This window comes from Neodiprion fabricii, chromosome 6, assembly GCF_021155785.1.
Source record: "Neodiprion fabricii isolate iyNeoFabr1 chromosome 6, iyNeoFabr1.1, whole genome shotgun sequence".
Lineage (NCBI taxonomy): Eukaryota > Metazoa > Arthropoda > Insecta > Hymenoptera > Diprionidae > Neodiprion > Neodiprion fabricii.
This window is the reverse complement of record NC_060244.1, coordinates 21,767,162-21,779,216: the sequence shown is the minus strand read 5'-3', so window position 1 is coordinate 21,779,216 and position 12,055 is coordinate 21,767,162. Positions and strand designations below refer to the sequence as shown.

The 12,055-nt window shown below is 38.3% G+C and overlaps 1 protein-coding gene across 8 annotated transcripts in view; it reads left to right on the top strand.

Moving 5' to 3' along the window:
- LOC124185712 (sodium channel protein para) overlaps positions 1-11,635 on the top strand; it is a 66,426-nt gene extending 54,791 nt beyond the window's left edge. For all 8 annotated transcript variants that reach the window (XM_046576736.1, XM_046576735.1, XM_046576738.1 and 5 more), the window contains 6 exons: positions 1,205-1,327; positions 1,409-1,603; positions 1,745-1,990; positions 2,480-2,750; positions 3,966-4,270; positions 4,382-11,635. In XM_046576736.1, coding sequence (XP_046432692.1) covers positions 1,205-1,327; positions 1,409-1,603; positions 1,745-1,990; positions 2,480-2,750; positions 3,966-4,270; positions 4,382-5,167 — 1,926 coding nt within the window. In that variant the 3' untranslated portion in view covers positions 5,168-11,635. The remainder of the gene's footprint in view (positions 1-1,204; positions 1,328-1,408; positions 1,604-1,744; positions 1,991-2,479; positions 2,751-3,965; positions 4,271-4,381) is intronic.
- Positions 11,636-12,055: the final 420 nt, after the last annotated feature.

Below are 12,055 nucleotides of genomic sequence, written 5' to 3'. Positions count from 1 at the left end.
AAAACTCGCCGTTTAACCGCATGACACACTGGCTTTTATACTTCAAATCTATCTGAGATTCTCTATTATGTCGCATGATACTTTCTGCTTGCATCTAGTGGGCCTTAGCATTGCTTGAAGTGAATGTGTCTTGTTTGTACATGTTCGTAATCTCGGGAGAGTTTTTTTTTTTTATGTATATCAGAGACAGGAGCTTGAGCAACGAGAAATTGTTTGCTATAAAAACAACGGTGTCAGTTGTTATTGTTGAGTATTCAAAAGCTGTTGTTTTATTTCTTGTTTAATTCGAAACAGACACATGCTTAATTTAAAATTAACGAAAAGAAGAATATTTCTCGTCTGCTTCTTTCGCTCTTGTTAGAGTTTCGGTAATTGTGTCACGTTTTGAGAGCGTAAAAAGTACGAATAAGCAGGCAGATCCATACAAATATAGAGCATTGCTTGTCGCACAATATTTAAGAATAATCAAATCAATTTACCAACCATTCAGCTGAAGGTACGAATGCGATTATACTCGTATTTTATTCAGGCATTGATTTTGAGCCGTGTGAGAATCGCAGAATTGAATTTTCAGCTTTTGATGTATTTTTGCAACATTCTGAATTAGTCTATTGTTTTGCAATATCAAAGAATCGTAGTAACATACACGCGAGAGTTATTCGCAACTTCAGTATTCTTACAAATTTAGCACAAGTCTTTTTCGCGTGGGGTTAGTTACATCTGAGCACAAAAGACTATAGCCGATAGTTTGACACAACGAGATTTGGTTTAATAAAAAAAAAACTGCACGTACATTAGAGGCAATTAGGAAAACACAAATCAGAGCAGCGTAGACCAATAGGGTTGCAGTGCATCTTATAAGTTTTTGAGAATGTCAATTTCGATAATTATTGATCTCAATATATTTGCCGAATTTTTAAATACACCGTGAATTTTCATCCTTCGCGTAACTCGTATTTCGCGAGGAAACGAAAAGAAAAGAAACGAGAACAGAATCGACTGGTTCGATCGATGTTCGAATAGTTAAAATTCGAAATTTATATGAACTGCAAAATGACTATGCCTGAATCTCTCACGTCGTGAAGTCTGAAAATTCATTAAGATATAAATATATATTCAAATCTGATTTGCAACTAGTCCAACGTTAGAATGCATAGCCTGCGTTGGCTTCCGGTCAATCTTTCTAACGAATTGTACCTTGTAGGTGGTTGTAAACGCTCTGGTGCAAGCAATTCCGTCTATCTTCAACGTGTTGCTGGTGTGCCTGATATTCTGGTTGATTTTCGCCATAATGGGGGTTCAGCTATTTGCTGGAAAGTACTTCAAGGTAAGCGTGAACGGTCATCGGCATAAATTGGTCGTAATGTAATTCGTGGGGTGTTTTCAACCTTGACCTTTTGCCTTCCAGTGCGTGGATGCGAACAAAACGACGCTGAGCCACGAGATAATACCAGACAGAAATGCTTGTATCGCTGAAAATTACACCTGGGAAAATTCGCCGATGAATTTTGACCACGTCGGTAAAGCTTACCTGTGCCTTTTCCAGGTGGCAACGTTCAAGGGATGGATACAGATAATGAACGATGCGATCGACTCGAGAGACGTAAGCATTGATAAGTTATCGGAAAGAATGCTCGATTTGTCGTAAAAATTGAATCGCTAATCGATTAAATCCATGCTCAGAAAGTAAGGGGGAAACGCGAGTAACAAAAAGTTCTTACAGAAGCGTGATTGTTTATTACAGGTGAATAAACAACCGATTCGCGAGACAAACATCTACATGTATCTCTACTTTGTCTTCTTTATTATATTCGGGTCATTCTTCACTCTGAATTTGTTTATCGGAGTTATCATCGACAACTTTAACGAGCAGAAGAAGAAGGCCGGCGGGTCGTTGGAAATGTTCATGACCGAGGATCAGAAGAAGTATTACAACGCCATGAAGAAAATGGGAAGCAAAAAACCACTCAAGGCTATACCACGACCTAGGGTGAGTGATCGTCACTGAGTCTTGCAAACCATTCTGTACAAATTCTTCCCGACTTATCAGTGATGTTAGCCGTATACCTCTCGAAGATGGAAAAAGAGTAACTAATCGTGTATGAAAGTAAACTGTAATTAATTATATTTCATTAATATTTTGCAGCAAAGTTGCAAGTATTTTTCATCAACTTTCACACCATAGTAGACAGAATTTTTTCCGACTTCCACGTAGCGAATAGATGTATTTATATACCTACAAATAACGGATTTAGACGATACCACGTACCTATATCACGCATATGGCTAAGACACACGTTCCTCGATAGGCAATAATTACCTATGGTTTTTCCCAAATCATTTGGCAATCCTATAGCATATGCTTGTCGCCTCAACGATATCTAGTGCCGAGTAGTATCTACATATACGCATATATTATATATATACATGACATCTATTTCGAAGCGAGTTAACGTTTGTTATTTTCTTTTATTTTCAGTGGAGACCTCAAGCGATAGTGTTTGAAATAGTGACGGACAAGAAGTTTGATATGATAATCATGTTGTTCATCGGACTGAACATGTTGACAATGACACTGGATCATTACCAGCAAAGCAAAACATTCAGTGATGTGCTGGATTACCTAAACATGATATTCATAGTGATATTCACCAGCGAGTGTCTGATGAAGATATTCGCCCTTCGTTACCACTATTTCAAGGAGCCGTGGAACCTGTTTGATTTTGTTGTCGTTATATTATCAATATTAGGTAATGTACCGTAATGATAACATCAGTCATATGACCCCAATGAAACTGCTCATATGTCAAATGAACCCTGATCGCTCTTCGCTACGTGCCAATTACACTATATTTTATTACCATACATTGTTACAAGCGATGAAAACTGTTTTTACCTCGCTGTAGGTACATATCGTAGTGCATCCGAGTTTATTGATCGCTAGGATCACCATAGCTAGAGTATGCTACATCTTCATTTATCATGTATCACATTTCCTCTCTCTCTCTCTCTCTCTCTCTCTTGTTCTCTCTCACGCTACACGCAATATTGAAATGATAAAGAGCAATAATTCGAGCGCTCAGGGTACCGTTTCACTCGGGTTGCAATGACTGATGGACGCCATTACGCTATGTAGCCTTACATTGATGTCAAATTGATGTTTTTCCCCACTCACCGTATACCCAAATTCATTCCCCAAAAAATCCCGCGTCGCTCGTAAACCTTCAATCGACTGCTTCCTGCACTCCTGCGTCTACGAGAGATGTATAAATGTTTGATGTGAAGGGTAACTTATGCGGTACTCTCGTGCATTTTCGAACCTTTGATGCGAGGTGAGGTAAAAAGCTCAGTCGTATGAAAAAGGCCGGGTAAGGCATGGTTGGTTATCCAGTAATAAATTTTCTTCTCTAATACTTTTTATACACAGTATAATTCATGAGCCTAAACTGACACCTCGACAATATTGCCACACAATATTTCCGTTATATAATGCTATCATAGACTAAATAGACTAGCAAAATGGCTCGACGTATTCAACGAATATCATACGATCACTCGGTCAGTCGAATTGACAGAAAACTAGCTCTGAATAAACCGTCCAATTTACGTCGACCCATTGAGTACCTAGCAGCGTACAGAAGTAATTACCTATTTCATTCAAAGCACCGTAGAGGAGAGGCATGATTTTTCTATTAATTAATCATAATCAACCTTAATATTCTACAGAAAATAGGCAAAAACAGAACAGAAGGTATCAAGTACAAAAATGCAAGAGAAATATCAGTTACCAAAGCACAACGCACACACCTCTCCACTTGTCAGTACAAGCAGTACAATCCGTAGCTCATCGTCCCTTTTTCCCCTGTTATGAAAATAATCGCATCGTGAAAAGTAGCGGCATGCAAAAACTGAAATTTTTAGAGCCGGCCGTTGCGCTAACATCCATTTTGCTCGTATTTTCTTAGGTCTGGTACTCAGCGACATAATCGAAAAGTATTTCGTCTCACCGACGTTACTTCGTGTCGTTCGAGTGGCAAAAGTTGGTCGAGTACTTCGTTTGGTCAAGGGAGCCAAGGGCATAAGAACGCTGCTCTTCGCACTTGCCATGTCTCTACCGGCGCTCTTCAACATCTGTTTACTCCTCTTCCTGGTGATGTTCATTTTCGCCATATTCGGAATGTCCTTCTTCATGCACGTCAAGGACAAGAGCGGCCTCGACGACGTCTACAACTTCAAGACGTTCACGCAGTCGATGATACTGCTGTTCCAGGTGAGTGACATCGAAAAAGAATCGCGGAAGAAAAAACGATTAAATTACAAATGGCACGAGGAGAAAGCGACGAGTGAACGGACATGCCTTATATCGCTACATCGATTCCAGATGTCTACCTCGGCCGGTTGGGACGGGGTTCTGGACGGTATAATAAACGAGGAGGACTGCCAGGAGCCAAACAACGAGATCGGTTACCCCGGCAACTGCGGCTCGTCGACGATAGGAATAGCGTACCTCCTCTCGTACCTGGTGATAAGTTTCCTGATCGTGATAAACATGTACATCGCCGTTATCCTCGAGAACTACTCCCAAGCGACGGAGGACGTGCAGGAGGGTCTGACCGACGACGACTACGACATGTACTACGAGATATGGCAGCAGTTCGACCCCGACGGTACCCAGTACATAAGATACGAGCAGCTCTCTGACTTCTTGGACGTGCTAGAGCCGCCGTTGCAGATACACAAGCCGAACAAGTACAAGATTGTGTCGATGGATATCCCCATATGTAAGGGCGACCTTATGTTTTGCGTGGACATTCTCGATGCACTCACAAAGGACTTCTTCGCGAGAAAGGGCAATCCTATCGAGGAGACGACCGAGCTCGGCGAGGTGCAAGCAAGACCGGACGAGGCGGGCTACGAGCCCGTCTCTTCGACCTTGTGGCGTCAGCGTGAAGAGTACTGCGCTCGGCTGATCCAGAACGCCTGGCGCAAGCACAAACAGCAAAGGCTCGGGGGGCCGAGCGAGGAGAGCGACGACCCGGACACCGACCCCCGGGGGCGGCAGACGGCTGTCCTCGTGGAGAGCGACGGCTTCGTAACGAAGAACGGGCATCGGGTCGTCATCCACAGCCGTTCGCCAAGCGTCACATCGCGCACGGCGGATGTCTGATCGCGGCCGCGTCCTCCTCCCAATTATTAATTAACACTAATGAATAACACCTCACACGCGTTATATTTATACTATTTAACAGCCTTATAGATGTATAAACATATACATATACACAGCCACACACGCTCGCATTACACGCGCCAACCCACACACACACACACACACACACACACACAAATATATCTATATATATATATATATATACACACATACACAGATATATGTATATGTACATGTAAAGAAAGAGAAAGAAAAGAAAAAAAGTTCATAAGCATATTATCGATAACTGAAGAAGTGAACAAAGAAACAAAAAACGATATTCAAACGAAGGGAAAAATAATTGAAATAAAGAAAATAAAGTAAAAAATTAATCCTCCAACTAGTTGCCTTTAATCGTCTGCATCGGCCGTCGTCTGCTGCCGTTTGATGAATCGTTCAGATATTATATATATATATATAATATATATGTATATTTATATATGTGTATATATATATTATGTATTACACGCATGATACCGCGAGCGATATAGAGGATATTGGATGATTCAATAGTGGGAAAAGAATCGCGCGCCGATCGATCGGCGAGAATCTATCGGATAATGTGATCACGCGAATGGGAGAATCGCAACGACGTCCGGAGGTTTTGGAACAACTTCCGATCGACTTCTTCGTTCGTTTCTCGCTTCGCCGTTGAGCCAGCTAATTGATACAACCGAGGATGACTGACGTTGCGATTCCTTTTATAAATAATTTGGACTATCAGCAAATTGCATAAACTTCCCCGAAAGGAATCGTGACCCTGCGTTCTCATTGGCCAAAGTGCATCGTCGATTTTCTCTCGCCGTTTGATTCGGGGCGTACATGAATTATTATACGCCCGGTGCCGCAATTATACGTTGTCAAAAGGATTGTTGCCAACGTCTAGCAACAAACGTAACAATGGCCTCCTCCCTCCCGCTGCAGACGAAAATAAAAAAAAAAAAAAAAGAAAAAAAGAATGAGAATATTAAAAATAAAAATAAAAATAAATAAATAAATAAGAGAAGAAACAGAGACCCGTTCATAATGATCTACAAGCGCTCGCTATCGCTTGCGATGAAATAATCAACGTACTTGATAACAAATGATGTTAAACCCTGTGTAATATTCGCCTGACTTGGAGCCTTAAATTGTAACTGCGGAGTGTCGAAAAATATTAATTGCAGACAGTGATGCGCCGACGGGAGTAAATTACCCAGTCGAAAGTTGAGGGATCACGATACGTATCCCATTTCCCGATAGTGCAACTCAATTTGGTACATATGCAGCGGCGTTACAAGGGTTATTTCTATCCGACCGAATGATATCCCACTTCATTAAACAGCCTATTATTATAACACACTGCAGCGTTTTCGGCTTTTTTTCTAATTGCACTCGTACATATAAATTTACTCGCATATACACTTCTTCTATATACACATATTATATCGTCGTTTATTTTCCAAATTCTTATCTCTCGTTGGTTATTTTTTTTATTTAACTTTTTTTTGTCTTCTTATTGTTATCGATTCTATTTTTCATTTGCGTGTGTGAGTGGAAAGACAAGCGTGACGGTGATGATGATAATAATAATAATAATAGTAATAATAATAATAATAATAATAACAGTAATGATAATGACGATAAAAACGAGAAGACCGAGGAACTGATTAATTCGTGAGTGAGTGTGTCACAGGGAGAAGATATAAAGAAGATGTGATGTACAGAGCCGGAAAAGATGACAAGGACAATGGGAGGGGGTGCGAATTTGACGCGCCGAACGAACGTTGGAACAATGAAAAATCAAAGTGCGGACTGAAGGAGGTGTTTGGATGACGCTGGATGTGGTGCGACAGGATATTAGTAAATTGACGAGTGTAAGGATAAATGAATAAATAATAATAAAAACAATAATAATAACATTGTCACCGTTCGCGTGATGTGGGTGCGATTACGCCCCCACAATGGGGGGATGACGTGAGGATGCCGCAAGTTAAATAACTATTTACACGTTTACAAAATAAATTGATTAAACAAGAAAAAAAAAAAAAAAACCAAACTAGAAAAAAAAGCATACAAAAAATTAACAAATAAAAATACGATGAAATACAAAACACACACTAAAACACGTTGTAGGTGGCTTCAGAATAAAATACAATAATGTTAATTAAAATTAAAAAAAAGAATATAAAAAAAAAAAATTATTATTATTATATAACCAATAACAATCGCCTGCATATAAATAAATTATTAAATACGAAACAAAACCAAAAAAAAAAAAGAAAACGAAAAAAAAATTATTATTATTATTATTATATACGAGAAAAAGCTTATTTGTTATATAATTGAAGAAGCTTAGAAATAATGAGAGACAGGGAAATTGAGAGAAGAAAATGTTAGTGAGAATATATTGTGTGAAAAAAGATATAGAAAGACAGATATATATTATATATATGTATAAGGATATTGTTTGGAATGAAAACACATCGTAAAGTAATAATATAGTAATTGTCGATGTAAGAAGGTAACATGAAAGGGAATTAAGAGCGATAAAGACACAAAGAGAGAGCTGTAAGAGGGACATTTATTGTATTAAAATTAACTTTCATTATAGTCACGTATAAAAAAAAAAAAAAAAATACTAAAGCGAGTAACCGACACAAATTTTTAAGAGTACGAAATAACTTAAACGACTCATTCAAATCAACATCATTTAAATTATAATTAATTATACATTAATAATACATTAATAATACATAAATACACACACACACAGAAATTCTCTCGTATAAATATAAATTTGTATGTAAAAGTGTCCCATTATATGCGACAGACGACAAGATTCGCTGCGTGTCCCGAAAATATATGACGAGATGAGAAGATGAGAAGTAGCTGAAAGAAGATTCGGGCGAAGGGAAGAAGAGAAAACAATGAAAAATCAAAAATTAAAACACACAAAAAGTTGCGAGACACACCGAAAACTACCGGGGGAAATTTTTATTTTAAACTTAAATCGTACTGTAATAATTGCACGACTTGGACCTTTGTATTTACACGCATAAGTATTTCAAGGTGGTCCATGTGTACGGTTGCACATGCCTATCCAGGCGCGCAGAGGAAAAACTGAAACCCACACACACACACTGACACACAAGCGGAAGGGCCGCGGACGAGAGCTTGGTTCCCGTAGTTAGTGTAGCCCTGTTTTCCCGCAGGACCACACTCTTCACGTCCGAAGTATCCGTTCTCGGTCAGGACTGCCCTCGCCTGCGGCCCAGCATCCTGCAGGACCTGCTGGAATAGTAGAAAATGTAGAGAGAGGAGAAGTATTGTTACACACACAGACACACACACACACACACACACAGAAGCGCATAGGCATAGGAGAAAGAAAAGCCTCGTTGAAAGCCCCAGCAGAAAATCGACGGCTGTTGTTGATTTTAAGAGAGAAAAAAAGCAGAGCGTGAAGCTGAAAAATTTGTTTAACGATAAGCTCGAATAAGTCGCGCTCTGGAGGACGAGGCAAATTATACTTACATTCATGGTTTCTTAATGTCGCAATTTAAAGTGATCCTGCAGGTAGAAATGCGCGAGTTGAGGCGCAGGATATTTGTTTACAGCCTCAGCGAGGCGTGTTGAATGACGATTGAATAGGAGAAAAAGGAAAAAACGCGAAGTGACAACCGAGTATGATGGGTTTGAGATATTACGAGTTTCGAATGGTTTAAGCAAAAATGTTCATTAATTTAAGCTATAGAAAGCTCAAAAAAAGGAATCATTGTAAATTACTCGTACAAACTACTAATTACTACTATTGGTGTCGAGTCCGCTTGTCCGTATGTCAAAGTGTTTTAAGCAAAGCCTGCGGTGATTTAATAAAGTAAACACGTACCTATTGCATACGAGGAAAATGTAATTAACGTCAAAAGGATGGAATAAAATGCGGAGGCAGGGGAAATATGGGAAAATTAAATATAGTAAGTTTTCTATACACCGTATAGATTCGGGTACTTTCGTCATCTTGCGTCAAATTTTCATCGCTTCTTTCAATGGGTTTCATCACGCGTTCTTTTCGTACTCGATTATTGAACGTTGCATCAATGACTTATTGATAATGATATATAATATGCATTTAGGCGTGGATCTGAAAATTCGTCCGTTGGAGGTGAGGCCGCACTCGCATCATTTATCGGTCCTATTAAATTCGTCGCTAAAATTTTTCACAAGACGAGAATTTGTCTCACCAGCTCCGCGTCAGTTAAAGAATCAGCTAAAAAGAAGTGAAAGTGTCACAGTGGCAAAGTAGCTTGATTCAAGCTATAGAAAAATTCAAAGCAGCGAACAAACATTGTTTGAAAAATAATTCACGATTGTACGAATCGCTAACATAATATTCTCGTCGCTTGATGCGTCAATAAAGTATAGAGTCTTCATATTTGCGTTTGATTTTTAAAAATGTACGGCGCCTTCCGTCGCATTCAACGCAATTGTACACCGAGAGTCGCCGACCTCCGACGAACGAAATAATCGCGATCGGCTTCACTTCTGGGCGAGTGCTTTAAATTGGAAGAAAAATAAAATAAAGAAACAGCCAATTACCTTAGATTTAAATGAATTTTTGTAATTTGTGCAAATAATTCGATAACCGAGATGAATGAAAGCGTTGTCATTTTCACAGTACCTATCTCTTTTATGTCCGGTTACCGTTCCATCCATATTCTAGCATTCAACTTTGTAAAATCGTCTATGACTCCTAGCAGCGAGTCTCCACGAGTAACGAGCAATAAAATTATGCCCGCCGCGTACTCCCTGCATATAATTCTGAGCTGCCGCGGATCCCATCGCATCGCTATGCGTACAATGCTGACGCAAACCTTCAACTATCGCGAAATAAATATTTGGAAAAAATCGTTTGAAAAGATGTAGCAAGTGTACCTTCTTGCACGGGTACAACGGTGTGATAAACGACAGAGCATTGCGAGTTCAGACTCGAAAACTACGGTGAAAAAAAAAAAACACAAAAATCAGCGCGTGAAAATATACGTCACATATTATTATGATGTACGAGGCATTTCGGCCTTGAAAGGCAATTTTTGGGTTCACGGGGCGAAATTTGTTATATAAATACATGTGTCATATTTAACGGGATGACCGAACTATAATAACGGTTAAATATTAATTAATATGGCTGCCACGACTGCTGCTGAACTTTCCACAATTTTAAGCACCGTTCCATTTTTTATATATTTCACTAAAGTATTTCGATCAAATTTTTTGCGTGTCATAATGAACTACGATGTGATGTTTTCAAGGGCTTTAAATGTAAGTGTCATTATAAAAAAAAATTCGGCAAAATAATAATGATAACGATAATAATATTAATAGTAGTAGTAGCAGTAGGAGTAGTAGTAGTAGTAATAGTGGTAATAGTAATAATAATAATAACAATAATAATAATAATCACAAAAAAAAAATAATATTAATACTAATAATACTAATAGTAATAATATTAATAAAAATAAAAACAATTGCAACAACAAGAACAACAAGAAAAAATATGAATAGCGAAGTTACGTTTAACAGAGATAATAGATGGAGGAAAAAGTGAAAAATCAAATAAATGAGGTCGAATACATGAAAATAAAAAGATCGCGTATAAAGCTGACTCGAGAGAAAGAATATTAAGCCCTACGTTGGAGCCAAGACTTCCCCAGTTTTCCAATGTTCGTGTTCACCATCGTGGGCAATGAATATTAATATTTTCTTTCTTGAATCGCATTGTCATGAATACTTATATAAGGACGATACAGAATATGCGTAAATGAGGCTATCGTTAATGCATAGTGTCGCTTCATCTCGGTATTAGAAACTTGTGGTAACATCGATTGGGGGAAGTTTGCGTGTATAAAAGTTAAATAAATTTTTTAACTCACGTTGCCTTTTACGCGACGATATATATTGTACATTGTAAGATATAGTTACATACATATATACATATACACATATATACATATATGTATATATGTATATGTATTACCCCCTTCTACCCGCCCCCGCCACCTCCCCCGACCACCAAAACCCCTCCCCTTAAAAATATATTGCTCGGGAGCAAGTATTGATTGCACCGTCGTACACTTCCCCTGGCAATGTTACTACAATAATAATAATAATAACAATAACAATAACAACAGTAACAACAACAATAACAATAATAATACTAATAATAACAATAATAATAATAATAATGCCCAAAAGTTGTGCGATGTAAAATATAAAGTATATAATATGTTGTAAACCGCAATGCAGAATGAAAAGTAACAAAATTATTCCTTATTACGATACGAGTAGTAAGGGCTTCGTAGGTGCTCAGTAAGAAAACGCTAAAAAAAAAAAAGAAAAAAAAAACAATAATAAATTAAAGCAAAGAAAAACTTGGACCTTTTTCGATTTGACTCGCGAGCAAACCGGGATCATCGATTATCGTATTAGCTAACGGCTTACATTAATCACTACCGTAAAAGTTTATAACGTAAAACGATCCATTGAAATCGTACCGATCGGTCAGTAAATAAGCGAGCAACTGCCATAGCTCAACCTTCGTAGTTTACAAGCTAACACGTGTAAGAATCCACGATTGATTGACCTTAGATGAATCCTGGATTAATACGAGATTATCAATGCTAGTAAAAGGAAAGGGAGAGAAAAAAAAAGCAACGTTGTTACGAAAATAAAAGTTTGTCCATTGCATAGATATTCCGTTATAGATTTAAATCGCTGCAAAGTGCCGTAAGTATCTAAATCTATCTTAAATACTTATTATACGCGAGAATTAAATAACGTGTACGTCATGCGCGAATCAACGCAAAACAT